This window comes from Sinocyclocheilus rhinocerous, unplaced genomic scaffold (assembly GCF_001515625.1).
Source record: "Sinocyclocheilus rhinocerous isolate Xijiao unplaced genomic scaffold, SAMN03320098_v1.1 scaffold898, whole genome shotgun sequence".
Classification (NCBI taxonomy): Eukaryota; Metazoa; Chordata; class Actinopteri; order Cypriniformes; family Cyprinidae; genus Sinocyclocheilus; species Sinocyclocheilus rhinocerous.
In genome coordinates this window covers 1145017-1165641 of record NW_015652144.1, presented here as the reverse complement: position 1 = coordinate 1165641, position 20625 = coordinate 1145017, and the positions used below count along the sequence as shown (strand labels likewise).

Here is a 20625-nt window from a genome sequence, read left to right as displayed (position 1 = left end):
ATCCATCCATCCATCTATCTATCTATCTATCTATCTATCTATCTATCGTTAATTTTCTATCCATCCATCCATCTATCTATCTATCTATCTATCTATCTATCTATCGTTAATTTTCTATCCATCCATCCATCTATCTATCTATCTATCTATCTATCTATCCATCCATCCATCCATCCATCCATCCATCCATCGTTCATTTTCTATCTATCTATCTATCTATCTATCTATCTATCTATCGTTCATTCTCCATCCATCCATCCATCCATCCATCTATCTATCTATCTATCTATCTATCTATCTATCTATCTATCTATCGTTCTATCATTCTGTCATTCTATCTATCGTTCTATCTATCATTCTTTTATTCTGTCGTTTTTTTGTTCTATCACTCTATTGTTCTTTCATTCAATCTATGGTTCTTCATGACCCCAGCTGGGAAGCTGCAGGAAGGACGTTGCGTACATCTCTACATGCGATTACAACACAGAACAACACCCTGTAAACAGAAGAGCTGCAAACACGCAAAGTTACACACATAAAGTTGAGAAATATTGTTTCATTTTCCGGTGTAATGACCATTAATTTAACTGTGCTGCATATGACCAGGGCTTGGTCTGTTTGCAGAAAGACAGAGAGAGAGAGAGAGAGAGAGAGAGAGAGAGAGAGAAGGGAGCTGATAAGAAACTGTAGGATAAAGGTAAGGTTTCATATAGACATACAGACAGACAGAAGAACAGTTTTACTCAGTCCAACACCGTACAAAGGTGAGTTACACTTTACACACATGTAGTTTTATTTATGGAAATTATTTTTACAGTACATTAAAACATATACATCAGCAATGCACACATCATAAATCACAAGACAAAACTTTATTGATCTACTCTAGGAAATATGACCTTTGAGTAGAGCTGCTTCAGACTAATTACAGTAATGGTTTGTTTTTAGTACGTTTATGATCCTTTGCTTTGGTTTTGGTTGGTTGTTGTCTAGTATGTGTTTTAATGCTCTTTAGAGTTATATTCTTACTTTTTCTATAAATGAAATAAGTTTAGACATTCAACAGTCGCTTCTCTTCTTCGGTTTGTTTTCCAGAAGGATGAAGTTCCTCATATTGGCTGTTGTTCTTGTGCTGGTCGTGACAGGCAGTGAGTGTGATTATGGATCTATGACAGACTTTGGATCTGATGCACTGAAACTATGCTTTGTGTGCTGAAATATACATGAGAATAAACATACAGGAAAAGAATATAAGACAAATACGTTCAGAAGTTTAGTATTGAAGTATTGCACAGCATGTGGGCAGGTTTGCATTTCTGGTGGAGATGACATTTCTGAAATGTCAACAGGAGAAAATGCCCAAACCACAAACACATAAGGAAAATACTTTCATAAATAGAAGGTTATGTACATGTGCACTGAAATGTAAATTATTTAAAAAATATGTACAGTAAATATGTGCAATACTACCATAAAATGCAAGAAAAGATTATTGCAGGTAACCTTTACATCTAGAAACATTAAGATGAGTGAATCACAGACTGAAATGTATTGCAGTTATTAATGCTTATCATCTGCAGAATAATAGAATAATCTATTAGACTCTCAGAAAAAAAGGTACAAAAGCTGTCACTGGGGCGGTACCTTTTCAAAAGGTACACTTTTGTACCTTATAGGTACTAATATGTACCAGTATGGACTCTTTAGGTACAAAGGTGTGCCTTTTGAAAAGGTACCGCCCCAGTGACAACTTTTGTACCATTTTTTCTGAGAGTGTAGATTAATAACCAGCGAGGTCCAAAAGTCTGGAAATAAACAAAGTTTTAAGATTTTGAAAATGTAAAACAAAGAGACATTATAATGTAAGATTAAGAACACTGCACTGTATATCTTATTTATATAACTATATATCTCAAATAAACATATGTAGCCTATATATACAAATTCTTGTCAAAATTGGCGAGTGCTGAGATCATCTATGATGCACTGAATATGATGCATATGATGCATACGCTTTGTGTGATGAAATGTGCATGAATGCATAAAAAGAAAATAAGAAATAGCTGAATGACTGCATGTATAGCTTGTGGGCAGATTTTGCATTTCTGCTGGAAATTAAATTCCTGAAATGTTGGGAATTTTTAAACAAAGAAACATTATAATGTAAAATTTAAAACACTGTGCTTAATATCTATCACAAATAAATGTATTAAAAAATTTATGTTGTTTTGAAACACAGCCAAATTCCTGAAGTGAACAGCAGAAGTCAAGATCCATGCAACAGTTTGAAGTCAAAAGCAGTGTGTGATTATTGATTTTGTTGTCATGAAACAGAGTTCAGATCATCCATGATGCAATAAAATCCTACTTTGTGTGCTGAAATATACATGAGCAAACACATATGGGAAAAGAACCTGTGTGGGCAGGTTTTGCACTTCTGGTAGAGATGAAATGTCTGAAATGTCCACATGTGAGCAGCAAAACCTGTCCAAACCACAGCATTAAAGGGTTCAAAAGGCTTCTATTCAGTACATACAGGGTTTATGTACACGTGTTGTAAGCTCTGTGTACATGTAAGAATTTATAGCACAAACAAGAAGTGTGAAATCAAATATTGTCCCGTGCGTTTAAGGCTCGGCTCTGGACTGCCTGCACTGCATCCCAGAGAAAGCAGGAGGGGCCTGCGAGATCACCGCCGTAACCTGCCCACCGGACAAAGACGCGTGTGCTGCTGCCAAGTTCCGCAGAAGCCCATGTGAGTGATGAAGCCCACCGTAACCATTCAGACAGTGACTACGATCTGCTGATTTCAATGGCATTTACAGTTTGAAAAACATTCGATTAAATGTCTTGTGGTTTTGTTTGAAACAGACGGTCATTACCAGAAGTGCATGTCCATGTCAGGCTGTGAGATGGTGAAACAGAACGCTTACATCAACATCAAGTGCTGTCAGAAGGACCTCTGCAACACCTTTGACTGATCTGCCGCTGCTATATATCAGCATGACTCATAAAACAGCTTTCAATAAAATAGAGTACACATGAACCAGGTTACGCATGTTTATGCGTGTTTTTAGTGGAATTTATGACAATATTTACACATTACATTCGTCTTGTTTTGTGCAATGTTACAAAAACAGTCTGTTTCAAGGAGGTCATTAATATTAAAATAAACTAAGCATGCTAGCATTTTTGTTGATTATGTGATTTACTTGCTTTTTAATACAGATATCATACAAATACATTCTCACTTCGCAGTGATTTAAAAAAAGATATACAAAATTACCAATAAAATGCAATAGAAGACTATTTACATCACAAGCTGAAATATATCGCAATTTCATTAGTGCATATCATTTGCATAAACACAAAAGTTTTAGATTATAAAAAAAAGTAAAACAATGAAACAACATAAACTGAAGAGTACTGTGCAATGTATCTCAAATAAATCAAATAACAATATAAATATAATAATATGGTATTGAAATTATATAAAATAATATTTTATATAAAAAAGTTAATACAAATTATGTGAAATAATAAATAATATACATACAAATACTGTCAAATGTAAATATTTTTGAAACACAGATTTCAAAGGTGAGGTGTTGTAAAAGTTATCATTCCATGATGTCAAAATCAGATGTTTGCTGCTCTTCTGACTCATGCATTTGATATGAGAACTATTTTCTTCTACCGTCTTTTCCAATCTAAACATTCTTAAATCAATATACATTTACTCGAGAAGTAATAACTTAAGACACTAAAAGTTTATGCTTAAAACAATAAAAAGCATAAAATGTAGATTTTTTTTTACTCTCAGAAAAAAAGACTTAATATGTTTCATTTTGCTTTTCAAGTAAACGTGTCTTGAGTTATGCATTTTTAGAAGTGTGAAATGTAAAACAAGACAAGAATACTAAGAAAATTCAATTGACACTGTTTATAGAAAAATCTCAATAACCAGCAAATAAAATATGGTGAACCACAACTGCTGTTTGACTGCCATATAGATCTGATGAGCTTTACTTCACATGTTTTTACATTACATAATTAATCACTGCTAGATCAAAAGACTGTCATCTTTCATTCAATCTTATCGGCCAGTTAAATAAGTCATGAACAGAGCTAAATTAAACAGACATTAAAGCCTTGTGCACACATGAACCTTGGACTCACACTCACTGAAACATTTCAAATGCTGTAAACACTTGTTGAACAGATTCAGGCTCCAAACAACCAGCAAAAGTGCTTAATATCCAATAAACTATGTCCTCTGCTGTACGTCACCAAAAGACATATAATAATATCTCTCTTTATCACCTGTCCCCTCGGGCTCTTGTGTTCCTCAGCTTTGTTTTACACAATATTGAACTTTCCTGCCAATCCTCATATCAAAGAAAACATTTGTCATTTGTTAACCAACAGCAGCTCCCACCTACAGTGACGGTAAACTGTCCATCATCTTTTCAGAATTCTCAATTCTCAATATTTTGGATTCGTTTTTATATTTTCAATTTTTAATTTTAAGTAAAACCTAAAACTATATACAAGAAATAAAAATAAAACTACTAAGATTTAAATAAATATACAAGTAAAAATATAATATTGCACAATAAAATACGTTATTATACTGAGGAATTATAAAGTCTGATAGACACAGGTAATATATATATATATATATATATACTATATAAAGTGTATATATACCAAATTAGAAATATTAAAGAATATAAGTGTTACGACCCATTTTAATAGGGTGAAACGCGAACGAGTGATGTTGACGGGATTCCAGCCACAGCCAACAGATCACCAAAGACAACGAATATAAGTTTAAATAATTTATTAAAGAAGAGTGAAATGAATATAAGGAGCATTAGCTTCGGAGAGGCTAATTGTATGCATGTAAACGCATTGTTGAGAAAGAGGAAAACACAACCATAATAGTTTAGTTTGATACCCAAACACAGATAATTATTTCTTTAATATTTTCTCACACCATATTAAAAATAAGTGGTTTATTGTAGTAGAACAGGACAGAACAGGATCTTGCACAAGCACATGACACGATCAGTACTGATGATCTGAAGCTATTGCATGAGTAAACCATGACCAAACACAGTTGGCAAATGTTATTGAGTGTCTGTGGCCTCATTTGAACACAATGATCCGGTTTCAAACACTGTGGGAATTCCTGTTTTCTCGGAAATGATTCACTCCTGAGTACATGACAAATATATAAGAGACACACACACACACACACACACACAAGTGCTTATTATGAACTTACAATACACTCAATACTACATCACTTGGGAGGTAAGTTATTAAAACAACATACACAGATATTGATAGATTAGTTTGTTTCTGAATTGCATTCATTTTTTTGGTCTTTTCGCACTCTTATTGGTGATTTTTAATTATTATTAATATTTTCAGCTCTAATCGACAGAATAATGAAGACTTTGCTGGTGGTGGCCCTTGTTCTTGTTCTGGTGTTGAACTACGGTGAGTTAAAAGATGTTAATTAAAAGATTAAACATGAACATAATTCAATTGAGAGACTATTATTTAATATAATTATATATTTTACATATTTTACATTTTCATTTTATTTAAAGTTTTAGTAAATGTGTTTTTTATTTTTATTAGTTTGTATTTTTTTTTTTTTTAATATGTCTATTTAGTTTTTATACATTTTTATTTCAGTTTTAGTTTAGTAAATGAAAATTGAGAAATGTTTTCTTGGCAACATTTTTTTCTTCTTTTATTTAATATACAGTATGTATGACTCTGATTGTGCAAACTATTAATAAACTCATGCTCAAGACTCTATAATAAAAGTTGAGTGCTGATTTGGTGATAACGCACGCACTTTGTGTTGCAGGATCTGCACTGAAATGCAACCACTGTGTTCCTCAGGGTGGAACGCGCTGCACACAAACTCAAGAGACCTGTGGCTTTGGAAAAGATGCCTGTATAGCGGCCAGATTCAACTTCCCTCCCTGTGAGTTTAACCTTCCAGTCAGCTTCACACTGTAGACAGATATAAATGCATTATATTATTATAAAATGTTCTAAAATACTATCAATTTCAACATTTCACATTTAATTTCCAATGTACCACAAAAATGAAAATATACAAATAAAAACTAATTCAAACTATTAATGAAAACTATAATAGTATCTCAGTGATACTAAAATAACACTGACAGGGATGCTACCAAACTGAAGCTGTAATGTGATTCTTTGCATTATAAGCAGATAAATGTTTGTGATTAGATAAAATCATGTTTTGATTTCTCTGTTTCTTCTAGTCATGGGCTTTCGGAGATGCAGCAGTATGACGGAGTGTCTTATTCTCTCGAGTAACACTGCCATGAAAGTTAAATGCTGCCAGTCTGATCTCTGCAACAACATGGTCATCATTTAGACTGACTTCTGTCGACTTAGAACATGAAACTGCCATGTTTACCATAATACAGATGTTTAAAGAGGCTTCACCATCTCTATTTCTTAAAGCTGCAGTCCGTAACTTTTTTATATTTTATATAAGTTTTGTAAATTTTGAACACAAAAAAGTTACGGACTGCAGCTTTAAAGATTTTGCCCAACAATAAATATCATAGTTTCAGCATTTGCCACAGATGAATAATTGTGGAATATGTGAAGAATTTACAATTGAACTAAAAAAGACTGCACCAGCTAAATGGCCATTTCCTTGTTAATAACAATGTACAGACTGATATTATTGCTTTTGTGAATAAATTCAGGTACATTTCTAGTTTCAACATTATTTGTTCTTCAGATATTCCTTGTTAAATGCACATCAGCTTTTATGCAGTGTCCTACAATCATTTTTTTCGACCATTGAAAATGAACTCAACTATTTGCATGGAGCCACACTGAGATCCGCATTTAGGTTTGAACCATATATGGCCTTAAAAAGTTTCTTAAGAACCAGAATCTTTAATACTACTTGTGTTACAAGCACACAGGAAAAATAAAATTTTTGGTACTCAGACAGAAAAGTTAGATGCAATTGTTTTTATAGAGGGAAACAAGATACATTTCAAGTTTCAACATTGTTTGTTCTTCAGACATTCCTCTTTTAAAGAAAAAGTATCATTTGTATGCAAAGCAGGGGCGTAGCGTCTGGGTATGCAGGTGTATATGGGACCGGGAAGATTGGGGGCCCGCCGAACCAAGGGGGAACTTTTAATTGAAACAAGGAAACGATTAGAGCCCTGCACGGGCCCGGTCCTTGTCCGACAGCTATCAGAATTACCTGCCCGAGTCCGACTGGAGCCCATGACCTTTTTCTCCCTCTCTCTTCCCCATTACACAGCTGCTGTTGCAGCCATTAAAATAGTTCATAGTTGTTTTTTAATAGAAAAGTGGCTATATTTCTTTTCGTTTCTTTATTAAGTTAATTTAGAGATATGTTTGGAACATTTTTTGTTTGTTAAATTCAAGTTTTTGTTTTTTGGCCAGCAGCAGACATGAGTTGATCCTATGTTTGATCAGTTTAGCCTTCTCAAGTCAACACGACTTGCCTAAAATAAAATCTATACATATAGGCTAAAACACTTAATGCATTTCACAGTATTAACTTCAACATTTAACCTAGATAAATGTGCGCTGTTAGACGCATATCCAATCGTTTGTGCGGAGAGTGGAAGCTGAAGCGCGCTCTGCAGGAGATGGAGGCCCCAGCGCGATTTATTTATTTATTTTTTTTGTAAGAGTGGAAACTTAAAATACGCCTTCATTTTTGCTCATACAGATAAGACTAATACATCATTCGGGTCTTTTATTTGTGTGTACTCTCAATATCAACAAAACGTTGTGCTTTTGTAAAATAAGGAAAACAAACAGGATGCGCTTTCTGCAGTCTCGGTCTTGAGCAGGAGCGCTTCACAAAAATTAACCGAAACTCAGCGAATACTTGCCTCACAGACATGATAAATATATCTATAGACAGCTTTAAATCACTACTGTGGACCGAAATAATTCAAATCGAAGACAAAAACTCTTTCATTATGTAATCCGTAAAGATGCTTTTCTCTCTAAAGGTGCGTCCAATGAGGAGATGGCGAGTCAGGATGGTCAACTTCATTTTTGCGACATTGACCCAGAAAACACTAGTTTATTAATAAATAATTCAAATATCTCCTTACTATTTTTTTACTTTTTACTTTTTTTTGTTTGTTTGTTTTTTGGGCCGCTGTGCCAAGATTGTGTTTGCATGCAGTACAAATAGTCTACGGCTGCATTTGTGCCACATTTATAAAACAAATAACTCAAATAAATAAGATTAACGTCATAATATTTTAAGAATAAACTCAAAATTACGATAATAAAATAATGTTATATTGCGTGAAGTTAATGTGCAAATTACACCTATACTCTGCCTCCAAAAAAAGTGTGTTGCATCCAACCTGTCATTCTTCACATTTAACATGTAAAACAGCAATAAAACATAGGCTTATTGACATTCTGACTTTCACCTGTTGCTGCAGATAGATGGCTGCTCGTGTAGTCCTCACTGGCCCTCTCTGACTGGCTCTGACCTGTGCTGCCAGGTTCAGGGCTGATTATTTGATGGCCAACTCGGCCCTGCCTGGTGGATTGGCTCTGACCTGCACTGCACTGTATCTACCTGTCTTTGACATGGTTTCTTTTTGAAGAAACCTTGAATGAATTGCTGCTGTGCCTGACTTTGTACCCTTTTAATTTTTTCCACCACAAAATTCTGTCTAAAAAAAAAACAGCAACAACAAAAAAAAAAAAACTCTAACTTAATCATCAATATCACACAAATAGTATATTTAATAGCCATATTCTCATCTGATTAAAGACACAATCATTTAAATGTGAAGCTGTTCTTGGACAGGTGTTTACTATTCTACATCTTAAAATTCCAAGTGCCAGAACGCTAACATTATTAAAACCCCACATTTTAGCGTTTACCACGTTACTCCAGACTATTTGGGAAAGTGATTGTGCCTTTAATCTTTGAAACAACAGGAAGAAACATAACATAACGATTTCTATTTTAAGCGGTGCTGGTGCATCGCGGCAACAACTATAAGCACAAACTCTAAGGAGCTTTTCAACATACATTAACTACATTAACGTATTTCATATATATATAGGCCTATATATATATATAAAAAAAAATTTGCATATGGGCCCGGGGCTGACTTGCTACGCCACTGATGCAAAGTGACCCACATTTGGGTTTTGACCACTAAAAATGTGTACAGTTTAACAATTTACTCTTAAAGCCACGTTGATATCCCAATATCTCTGAAAATGAACCTTATGGGGCTTGTAAAATAAGGATAACAAAAGAAAAGTCGGTCAAGAAACAGAATATAATAAAAGACATGCAAACTTTGGGGGAAAACTGAGTTGACATGGATGGGATGACCCTTCATTTAAAATTGAATGCCTTTTGTGTCAAAGCAATGGAAAATTATCCACAGTTTAACCCACATACAGACTGCTGTTATGATCACTGTGTGAGGAGTTTGGAAAAAGTGACCTATTGAGAAATGTTTCCTAAGTCATTGTGTAAAAAAAAACAAAAAAACTGTCCAGTACAGCCTGCAGCTCCCCATCCAAACCCCCTGGTGTCGCTCTCATCTCAAATCTACTCAATCAACTGAACTGTTCACTGCATACTGTGACCTTTACTGTATACTGAAAACTATTTGTAAAAAATAGATGAATCATGAAAAGTAGAGTTGGTAAAACTGTACACATTATACAATGTAAACAAACATATCTAAGAGTAGCATATATTATTGTTGCGTAATGTCATTATGTTGCGTGTTTAAGCAAGTGGCAAACAATTTTGTCTATTTTTGCCATATGTATACTATGCATGTGCAATGTGCAAATTTCTGAGACCGAGTGCTTTAGACCGTGTAAGAATGAACATCTGCTCTTGCACAACACATCATCCTACAAAACATTAACATTTTATCAAATGTACCCAAGGGCATACATTAGGTTTGATTTTGACATTGGTGCAGAAATGTAAACATTTATCTCATGTTTTTACTTTGTCCATACATCAAAAAAAGCAGTTTTCTAGTGTATTAACTTCTCAAGTATTGTCACGTATGACTCATTTCAGATATTTCCAAAATAACAACAGTGGTTACATATAAATATATAATAATTGTTTGATTAAAATTGTTGCTGGTGACAATTCAGTAGTCGCTGGATACTGGTATGGACGTGTCCCTACAGCGTCCTTACTAAGTTATACTTCTATTTCAGTAAACCTTGCACAAGCACATTAAATAAGACAAGAGAAAAACACTCTATCTTTGTTTGATTCCTGGAAGTTTACAGGCAGCGTCACAGTATATAAGAGACAGACACAGGTGCATATGAACCAACTTCTCAGCTCTGGCTCTGCTTCAAGTCAAGGTACGTTAGCACAGCATTATGCAACTATTTGTTAGATTAGACTGCATTAAGTTAAATTCAGTTTAGATTAACTTAGCCGTTTTAATGGGATAATTGTAAGAAAGTTGTAAGATTTTCAGACATTGATGTAACAGCATTTTCTCTCTGAAAACACAAACACTTATTGGATCTAAACTACTATTGTTCTCTGGTTTGTCTAGAATAATAAGGCATGGAAAGATAATTTAACAATAATTCTGAGAAAACTGTTAAGGTGCAGGTCATTTCTCACCACAAAATCAAAATAATTGTGCATTTTGCATTGTGACATACTATAATGAAAAATTAACCATATTTCTTCTTACACTGTCAGTATTATAATGCATAAATAAAAACAAACAAAACAAATACATGCAATACAGTTATGAGAATCATCCTTTAAAATCAGCTAAATAAATTCAAAAATATTATATTTAATATAATATTTACAATATATTATTTAATATTATAATATCAAATATTATGTGCTACTTTATGAAAAGAGTAACATCAAAATTATCACAATATAAAAAGCCACAATGATACAAAAAATGAATATTCATAATAATAATAACAAAATATTTTAAAATATTTAATAATAAAATATTAAAATGTTTATATAATCTAGCACTGTTCTAAAATGCTTAAAATGTTTTCAATATTTGATTTTATTAAACAAAGTATTTTAATTTTAATCGAACAATTAATAAACTTGGAAGCTGAACGCATTGTTGTATTTTTGAAATTTTATAATATATTGTGACATGATATATTGTAGTCAGATTAGTCAACTGATTAGCTTTCTATTTTATTCAGCAGAATGATGAAGGTTCCGCTGCTGGCTCTTGTTCTCGCTCTGGTGTTGGCAAATATGTTTAAAACCCAAACTGCTGTTTCTGAACTGTTTTAGATCAGAATCCTTATCTAAAGAGTTTGATCTGAGTCACTTAAAGTGTCATGAAATCAATAGTTCTTAATCAGATGTTGTTTAATCAGCCTAATAACTGTTGTAGGATCTACCCTGAAATGTTATAACTGTGTCCCCGGGACCCCTGGAGGAAGTTGTGTGGCCACTCAAGAGACATGTGGCTATAAAAAAGACACCTGTGTGTCTGCCAGATTCACCATCCCTCCCTGTGCGTTTCCATCATGTGTGCAATAGATGCACTAAAATACAGGAGCTTTAGAAAGACTGTCACATAACCACATGAACAGTGACACTCATTCACTTTCCCATTCCTCTAGATTCTTACTTCCGGAGGTGCATTAGCATGGCAGACTGCATGATTCTTCAGTCCAGTCCCAATATTAAAGCCAAGTGCTGTCAGACGGATCTGTGCAACACCAACAACCCTAGGAAGACCACCTTGTTATCCCTAATGAAAAAGAAGTTTATTCAAGTGTACTATTAGTATACTCCTTTTAAACTAAAAAATAGGAAAGTATACTTTTAGTCTACTTTTTATGTACTTCTCAGAAATATACTTAAAATGACATTTAAGTATACTTGACTTATAGCCTACTTAGAAAAAGTCTAAATATATTTGAGCTATACTTGTGTTCCTAGAATCCGTGTTTTCATTGTTATACGGTAGGGGGCAATAGTACACATCTTCTGTTTTTTTTCCAAAAAAACACAAGTGAAGAAGAAACGGAAACAACCGATGCTTCCACATGTAATCTAACACGATCATCAGACATAAAACAGCATCAAAACTGTGTAAAGTTGATGTAATGTCGACCAATGAAGAGGTAATAATAACTGTCAAGCTTTGGGGTGTTGATCGACGTTTTGATTATCATTCTGAATCCAATTCATAGTCTTTTTTCAGCTTTTTTTTATTTATGAAACTTATCCACATTCAAGTGTTTAAAAAAAGAATGCATGAAGCTAGAATAAAATGTTTTTGTTTACAAACAGATACCCTGTTCTTTCTTTTGGTGTTTGTATGTTTTCTTTCTTGTGAATGTTACTGAAATTTAGCTAAATCTGAATTTTTCACACATTTTTTTTGATAAAACAAACAGAAAAATCTAAAGATCTTGTTTTATAAGGCTTTACAACATTTCCGTTAGAATTTAAAGAGTTTTTTCAAAAGCTTTTAGGAAAGGTTTTCTGCTTAAGGTTTTTTACACAGTTAATGTAAAGAACAATAAACTAAAAGTAATTTAATGCAAAATGTTTACTCTCAATCTATAACTGTAGCTTTGTAAAAATGAATGGGTGATACACCACATTCTCCTATCACACCTACAGAGAAATGAATGCTGTGAGCTGAATTTATCTCAGAGGACTCACTTCAGCTTCACACATTTAGTTTTTCCTGCATGGGTGTTGATTAATTCATACAGACTTTTCCTAATAACTTTTTTTATGAAAATGCAATTGTATGTTATTTGTACATTCTGGTGTTTCTGAACTTTAATTTATGAAACTATCAGTATACCTATAAGTGCACTTTTAGTATAGTTGCAGTACAAGCAAAAATATTGTTGTAAACTAGTTGTGTACTTTAAAGTATACTTTTATATACTAGAAAGTGGGCCAATTTAGTCCCAAGGAGTATTGAAATAGTACACTTACAAGTATACTACTAGTACACTGATATTTGTATACTTGCTACATAAAGTATACTTAAAATATACTTGAACTTTACTTAAGTATACTTAATAAAATAAACTTGAAGTATACTACTTTTTGGTAAGGAATTGCTCTGTTTCAGGTCAGCATATGTGATTTTGCGGGAGTGATAACTTATAGACTACGCAAAACTGACTTGTTTTAGATGGAAAGCATATTTGTTATGCTTTAAAACGCCATTATCCACCTTATTTCACACTGCGCAAGTAAACCAACAAAAGTGACATCATTTCCATGGTACATTGGGCAATGTGACATCTTGAAGTGTTTCAAAACCAAGGTTGAAAACAGTATGACGTAACAAACTTTTATTCAGCAGAGCAACAGTCGAGTTTGTCAATTCAGAACATAAAACTGCTAATATAGATGTTTAAAGAGGCGTCACTATCTTATTTACAGATTTTGTAATAGCAATAAATGTCATGGTTTACAAAATGAGTTGATGTTGGTGATTCATTTCAAATGTTTTTTTTTTTGTGACTTTATAAAAAATAAAAATGTCTGAACTGTCTGTTATCACAAACAATTTCATTAACAGTAGATAAACGTAAGCCTGCAGATTCCCGTCCAGACCACCTGGTGTCGCTCTCACCTCAAATCTACTCAAATGCTGTTCACTGTACAAACAGCTTGTTATAACCATTACTGTACACTGACAACTATTTTTAAAAAGTAGATTAAAGTATAACAGGTGAAACTGTATATATTATGCAAAAACAGACATTTCACACAGACAGAGAGGCATGCTACATTATTGTTGCATAATGTCATTATGTTGCATATTTAAAGGTGACATATCATGAAAATCTGACTTTTCCAGGTTTTAAGTGCTATAATGAGGTCCCCAGTGCATCTACCAATCAAGGAAACGTGAAAAAGATTAACCCAGTAATTTTGTTTTGGTAAGCCTTTCTGATGTCTTTGGTAAGCGCGTCTGATTTCGCTCTCTTGGTGACGTGGCAAAGGGATCTCATTATAATATTACCGCCCCTAATCTGTAAGTTTACACCCACGGCGCCGTTATTATGTTTTCGCAAGCGACAATGTCAAAACTTTTCCAGGCCCCAAAACACCCTCGACCCCAGAGGGTTAAGTGAGTGGCAAACAATTTGTCCATTTTTGCAGTCTGTGTATTATGTGCAAAAATCTGTTCTGGACATTTAATAGAGACTGAATGCTTCAGAGCAGAGAAGCCCAAACGTTTTACTACAAAGGGCCAAAAATGAGACTTGACTGGTGGCCATGAGCTAAAGTAAATGTTGCATTATATCCAACTATATTACATTACAATGTACATTTATATATTCACTACATTTCAATGCAAAGGCCCTGGTTTGGGCATATTTGCTTTAGACCATATAAGAGTGAATATCTGCTCATGCACAACAAAATGATCCTACAAAATATGTAAAATATCTAGATGGTAACATTGTGTCAAATGCACCTCTATTCCGGTCAGGTTTGCGCAAGCACATTAAATAAGATAACGGGAAACAATGTATCTTTGTGGCTAAACTGGAAAAGACCAGAGCAGAACAAAACAAAAATTGTTACACATCCACATGGACCAGTAAACCAATAAAAAGGGGCACTTATCATCTGAAGCTTTAGCCAAGAGCACACAGTGAACAAACACTTGTGTTGTGGTTCAGGGTTCTTTGGCCTAAATTCAACATGGAATTTCCAAATTCCTGACAGAGATTCCTGTAAGTTTACAGGCAGCATCACAGTATAAAAGAGACAGACACACGTGTGCATGAACTCACTTCAGCTCGGCTCTGCTTCACAGTCAAGGTAAGTTTACACACATTATGCAACTTTTGTTTGTTAGATTAGACTGCATTAATGTTATTATAAGATTCATTTAGCACTTATAGGAGAATTGTAAGCAAATCAAATGTTTTCAGACACTCAGGTACAAATTAACAGCGTTTCTCCTCACATTCTCAGTGTTATAATGCAGGGAAAATTTAATATATATAATTGCAGTGCAGTTATGAGAATCATCCTTTATAATCAAAAATCCTGATGTGCTATATCAGTACTTTCTTTAATAACTAAACTAAATTATCAAAATGTCACAGTGTAAAAGTCACCGATACAAAATATATATATTTTTTTAATATATAATAATAAATTTAATGAACAATAAACATACAGGGTTTTTTTTTCAATATGAGACTGTTTTAAAAACAGGCATGTTTTGAAATTCATATTTGTAGTCTAAGCACTGGAATTTGAAACAAAAAATACAGAATTATGTTAGACTAATATTCTTGCACTCTGTCCCCGACTACATTTAAAATGTTTTAAATATTCTATTTTTTTTTAAATAATGTATTTAATTTTTTATTTAATTATAATAATTAAGAAACATGGAATCTCAAGCGTGTGACCTTCTGGGCTTACAATATTTGATGCACCATATCTGATGCTAAATTAAATCTGTCTAAGCTTTAATTCTGGTTTAACTACACAGTACAATACACATGTCATTATCCATACATATTGCTGCATTTTTGTATTATATTTGTGACACAACATATTGTTTCACCTCATAGCCTAGTTAATTGATTAGTTTTCCACTTTATTCAACAGAATGATGAAGGTTCTGTTGCTGGCTTTTGTTCTTGCCCTGGTATTGGCAAATGGTAGGTTAATGGTATCTTATCTAAAGAGTCTGATTGTGCACTTAAAATGTCATAAAAAGCATTTTTTTTCAAAATCAGATTAACTGTGTTGTAGGATCTGCCCTGAAATGTCACAACTGTGTCCCCCGCACACCTGGAGGAAGTTGTGTGACCACTCAGGAGACGTGTGGCTATAAAAAAGACACCTGTGTAGCTGCCAGATTCACTATCTCTCCCTGTGAGTTTTCTAGTATTATTACTGGATTTTGCACACAAAAAAAAAAATTTATAGAAAGACTTTTACAGAGAAAAACACATCAGGATGAACAAAGAACCTCTTTTTCTTATATTTTCTTATCCATTCCACTAGATTCTTACTTCCGGAGGTGCATTAGTATGGCAGACTGCATGATTCTTCAGTCCAGTCCCTATATTACAGCCAGTTGCTGTCAGACGGATCTGTGCAACACCCCGGTTATTTAAACCCACAAATCTCAATGCATATCAACTCAAGCCATAAAGGGAAAAATGACCCAAACTGTGGCATTTAAGTAGTGCATGAATGAAGTCCTTAGCAATGCACATTACTAATCAAAAATTAAGTTTTGATATATTTACGGTTGGAAATTTACAAAATATCTTCATGGAACATGATCTTTACTTAATATAATAATGATTTTTGGCATAAAAGAAAAATGGATAATTTTGACCCATACAATGTTTTTTTTGGCTATTGCTAAAAACATACCCCAGCGACCTAAGACTGGTTTTGTGCTCCAGGGTCACATATATAAATTAGTCGAATTATTTAGTAATGCAAGACCAGTTATAGGCTAATGTTGAGTTATAGGATGTTACACAACATGCAAATTAGTATTAAGGTGATTCTTTCAGTATGGGCACTTTTTTCTTATCTGTATTCCATATTCATACTAAAGCTAAAAAATTTGCATGAACAAAATGCTGCATTAAGGACATGATTTTGCTACAGCTGTTTATCATTTCACCTGTGTCTTCAAGTCTGAGTGTTTAGTTCATTTGTCACGCAACAGATTGAAAATGAACACATCGTTCATAAATGACCCTTCATTTAATGTGCAGTAGGTCATAGGCATTACATGTGTAAAGAAAATGAGAATACTGTGCACAATATAACTAGTAAAATTAGTATGGATGTAAATACAGTACTGTTTCGTTGATTTACACCCTTAAAAATAAAGTGTCTTTATTGGCAGTAATGGCTCAAGTAATTTAACTTCAATGGAATCTTTCCATTCCAAAAAAAGGTTCTTTAGATTTTTAAAATGTTCTTCAAAAAAAAAAGGAAAAAAAAAAAGGTTCTTTTAAGACCTGTTAGTGTCAATGTTTGATATAATACCATGTATGAATTAATGAATTATGAATTAATGAGTTTATGAATAAATGAATGGTTAACATTACATGGTTGTTCCAAGTGGTACCGCACATGTATGTTTTCTTTAAAGGGGTCATATGATGCGATTCTAATCAGAGCACACCTCGCTTTTCAGACCGATTAGTTTTGTAAAAATCGACGCGTTTCAGAAAGGCGGGGCATAGAGGAGAATGTACAGTATGTACAGTATGTGGAAAATAATGTGTTTTTTGAACCTTAAACCGCATAAATACATTTCATTACACCAAATACACAAAATAATGTTCTTTTTAGCAGCATCATATGACCCCTTTAAGAAAAAAAAAAAACAGTCAAAAAATACAAATAAATACCTTAGCTTTCAATGTGAGTTGCAGACAGTTCGCATTGAAGTCTTCTTACGAAATAATGGTCATTCAGCTGTCCTCTCAGACTGCACGTAAAAACAAACATATTGTACAAAGCACAGTGCAGTCCGATTCACGAACAATGACTCTTATGAGCCGGTTCTTTGTAGTAATTCAAAAACATACAGCTCAACCAGTAACCCGATTCCTGAAACAAATTAGGCTACTCTCCTATGTCGTGTCGGATCAATGAGCTTTCAAGTCAGCAAATCATAATTTTGACTTATGTAATAATTATGACTTAACTATGCCATATTTTCGACTTCTTAAGTCATCATTTCAACCTTTTAAGTCATACTTTCGAGTTTATAAATCATAATTTCTTAAGTCATAATTCTATATTAATAATAATCTATAGTCATAATAATATTCCGACTCTATGTAATAATTATGACTTACGTATGTCATCCTTTCGACTTTTTTTTTTTTGCATGATTTTTTTCTTACATGGCGGAAACTAAAAGGTCAAGTCACATGGACTGCATTGTGGGATACTGTGCTCTGTTGTGTACTGCACCCTTCTAGGTCATTCTGTGCAAACATAAAATTCACACAATGTACACAGTATACTTACTATGTAGCCTACTGCAAATCTAGTAAAAGTAGCATGCATTGGATCACTAATACTGAACCCAAAACAGTCCTTTGCCACAGAGAGATGTTTAGAGCAGTAAATGGCTCATGCCTCGTCTAGAGGGAACTCCATATTTAAGGTCAATGTTTCTAGTGGACTGTTTGGGATGTGTCGGGATGGTAACCCTAATTCTGCGAATATTCAACTCCTTGGTAGTTAAGATAACTCAGGTTAGCTCTATTGTCCTCCATGACCTGAACTTGGGTGGGTCAGATGTATTAGAGGAAACATTGAAAGTTGTTCTACTGATGAATTAGACTGAATTACACTGCTCATGATGATGTATTTCCTAACAGCTTTTTCTCAATAGATTTTTGTTCAGATAAGAAGAACAAGACACACCTTCATATATTTCATCCTGATGACACATTTTGATATGCCTGCTTATTTATTTCCACTACAGTCTCTATGAAGCCATAACTGATGTTCTTTACCATCAAATCCTCTGTACTTTAAATTATGAAATAAATGAATCAGAAAGGAGTGGCAAACTTTTATGTACAGCAGTGTGCCGTCACTCTTCTCGCTCATTTCCTGAGCTTCTCCAATTTAACAAACAAAAGTTGTGTAACTCACTGTCTTGACGTCAAAACTATGCCATGCTCCTTTGCCCAGTCATTTTTTTTTCCTTTTAGGTCATAAATAGCAAGATATTTCCCATATAGGGGTGATAGTTAGTATGTAAAAATATTATTATTTATAAGAAGAAAGAAAGAGTAATACAAGTGGCATGAGAAACATGAAACTGTAGTACAATTGTGTCAGAAAATCACACATGGCAACAGTCAAATATAAAGATTATCATATAAAAATGCTTGACCGCAGAATGATGCCATTGACCAATCAAGACCTTCAGAGAGCCGTGTGAGAATATAAGTGATAATCTTGCATGCATTTAGTCAGGTGCTTGTGTAACTTTGAACTTTGAAGGTTTTCTGTTCCAATGCAATGGTTTTACTGAAAAGCACAAAACCAGTCTTAAGTCGCTTGGGTATATTGCCAAAAAAACATTGTATGGGTCAAAATTATCGATTTTTCTTTTATGCCAAAAATCATTAGGATATTAAGTAAATATCATGTTCCATGAAGATATTTTGTAAATTTCCTACCAAAAATATATCAAAACTTAATTGTTAATTAGTAATATGCATTGCTCAGATTCCAGACATTCAAATAGTTGTGTCTCGGCCAAATATTGTCCTATCCGAACAAACCATACATCAATGGAAAGCTTATTTATTCAGCTTTCAGATTGTGTTTAAATCTCAATTTCAAAAAATTTACCCTTATGATTGGTTTTGTGGTCCAGGGTCACAAATATTACTCAGAAAAGTTACTACCGACCTGAAGTTCCTCTGACGTTTCACCTCAACTGCATTCAGTTGAGTTTGAGTTAATAGAATGCAGCACATTATAGTCTCAAAGAACCTTAAAAAACAATGACAGCCAAAAATCAACAAAAGCTAACAGCTCAGTGAAATGAAATGACATTTCTGTGTTGTTGTGTCTTATATTAAATCATGGGATGAACATATCAAAGACAGAGTCAAAGAGAGACATACTCATTCTAGAGACCATCTGATTGGTCAAAAATTTGGATACGCCTGTGAGTGCAGGATGATGTCACCTAAAGCCAACTTTTAGTTAGAAGACAAAGCTATCAGACATAAAACACAAAACTCCAAATTTGATTATATGATATCTTAAAAAAAAGCTTGATTAAACTGCTTTTGATAGTCTGAAACCCTGATTGTGGTTTTAAATGTTTGCTGAATAATAATTTGACAATGATTTGAAAGGTCGTTATTTTTGTTTTCTTTGCACACAAAAAGTATTCTTGTAGCTTCATAAAATTATGGTTGAACCATTGATGTCACATGGACTATTTTAACGATGTTCTTACTACGTTTCTGGGTCTGATAACATTTCAGTTACATTGCTTGAGGGTCAGAAAGCACTCGGAATACATCAGAAATATCTTAATTTGTGTTCTGAAGATGAAGGAAGGTCTTAAATGTGTGGAATGATATGAGGGTGAGTAATGATATTCAAAAAATGAAAATTTTCATTTTTGGGTGAACCATCCCTTTAAGGAACATTTACACCCCTTCAGTGAAGGCAAGGTTTGAACCAGTAAACCTAAAAATGCATAGCCTATGTCTTGTACTGTATAGCCTGAACATTGCCGTTTCACTTCCCCTACACTATTATTAGGGTTAAAAGTAAAATGATTGCCCTGGTGCGATAAACCAGTCTTTTCTGCTCTAGAATTCAGGGAGAATTTATTATGTTAGAAATATTAAGAAATATTCATAAAGTTAAATGTCAAGGCTAGTAATTGTACAGTAGGCTAAGTAATTAAATACCAAATGTTGCCCTGCTGAAAAAAACAATAGACACCATCACAAAATTTGTAATGGTTTTACTGGGTATAATGGCAATTGTATTGGTTTTAA

At 33.6% G+C, this 20625-nt stretch overlaps 4 protein-coding genes across 4 annotated transcripts; all 4 read left to right on the top strand.

The window, feature by feature from the left end:
• Positions 1-667: 667 nt before the first annotated feature.
• Positions 668-3046, top strand: LOC107713647 (CD59 glycoprotein-like). The gene is made up of 4 exons (XM_016519218.1): positions 668-764; positions 1096-1148; positions 2633-2755; positions 2872-3046. The coding sequence occupies exons 2-4, from the start codon at positions 1100-1102 to the stop codon at positions 2979-2981; spliced, it is 282 nt and encodes a 93-aa protein (XP_016374704.1). The 5' UTR covers positions 668-764; positions 1096-1099; the 3' UTR covers positions 2982-3046.
• Positions 3047-5215: 2169 nt separating this feature from the next.
• On the top strand, positions 5216-6791 carry LOC107713683 (cytotoxin 7-like). The gene is made up of 4 exons (XM_016519265.1): positions 5216-5319; positions 5440-5508; positions 5888-6007; positions 6318-6791. The coding sequence occupies exons 2-4, from the start codon at positions 5457-5459 to the stop codon at positions 6431-6433; spliced, it is 288 nt and encodes a 95-aa protein (XP_016374751.1). The 5' UTR covers positions 5216-5319; positions 5440-5456; the 3' UTR covers positions 6434-6791.
• A 3608-nt stretch (positions 6792-10399) lies between these two features.
• On the top strand, positions 10400-11876 carry LOC107713637 (CD59 glycoprotein-like). The gene is made up of 3 exons (XM_016519208.1): positions 10400-10446; positions 11478-11600; positions 11710-11876. The coding sequence occupies exons 1-3, from the start codon at positions 10407-10409 to the stop codon at positions 11874-11876; spliced, it is 330 nt and encodes a 109-aa protein (XP_016374694.1). The 5' UTR covers positions 10400-10406.
• A 2912-nt stretch (positions 11877-14788) lies between these two features.
• Positions 14789-16302, top strand: LOC107713682 (CD59B glycoprotein). The gene is made up of 4 exons (XM_016519263.1): positions 14789-14899; positions 15704-15756; positions 15851-15973; positions 16106-16302. Exons 1-4 carry the CDS (start codon positions 14862-14864, stop codon positions 16216-16218), a joined length of 327 nt encoding a protein of 108 aa, XP_016374749.1. The 5' UTR covers positions 14789-14861; the 3' UTR covers positions 16219-16302.
• The last annotated feature ends 4323 nt before the right edge of the window (positions 16303-20625 follow it).

Coding starts and splice junctions, on each gene's coding strand:
- LOC107713637 (XM_016519208.1), top strand. CDS start 10,407: ATGAACCAACTTCTCAGCTCTGGCTCTGCTTCAAGTCAAG. Junction 10,447..11,477: donor TGGCTCTGCTTCAAGTCAAG/GTACGTTAGCAC, acceptor TAACTGTTGTAG/GATCTACCCTGAAATGTTAT. Junction 11,601..11,709: donor CAGATTCACCATCCCTCCCT/GTGCGTTTCCAT, acceptor CCATTCCTCTAG/ATTCTTACTTCCGGAGGTGC.
- LOC107713682 (XM_016519263.1), top strand. CDS start 14,862: ATGAACTCACTTCAGCTCGGCTCTGCTTCACAGTCAAG. Junction 15,757..15,850: donor TGCCCTGGTATTGGCAAATG/GTAGGTTAATGG, acceptor ACTGTGTTGTAG/GATCTGCCCTGAAATGTCAC. Junction 15,974..16,105: donor CAGATTCACTATCTCTCCCT/GTGAGTTTTCTA, acceptor CCATTCCACTAG/ATTCTTACTTCCGGAGGTGC.
- LOC107713683 (XM_016519265.1), top strand. CDS start 5,457: ATGAAGACTTTGCTGGTGGTGGCCCTTGTTCTTGTTCTGGTGTTGAAC. Junction 5,509..5,887: donor TGTTCTGGTGTTGAACTACG/GTGAGTTAAAAG, acceptor TTTGTGTTGCAG/GATCTGCACTGAAATGCAAC. Junction 6,008..6,317: donor CAGATTCAACTTCCCTCCCT/GTGAGTTTAACC, acceptor TGTTTCTTCTAG/TCATGGGCTTTCGGAGATGC.
- LOC107713647 (XM_016519218.1), top strand. CDS start 1,100: ATGAAGTTCCTCATATTGGCTGTTGTTCTTGTGCTGGTCGTGACAGGC. Junction 1,149..2,632: donor TGTGCTGGTCGTGACAGGCA/GTGAGTGTGATT, acceptor CGTGCGTTTAAG/GCTCGGCTCTGGACTGCCTG. Junction 2,756..2,871: donor CAAGTTCCGCAGAAGCCCAT/GTGAGTGATGAA, acceptor TGTTTGAAACAG/ACGGTCATTACCAGAAGTGC.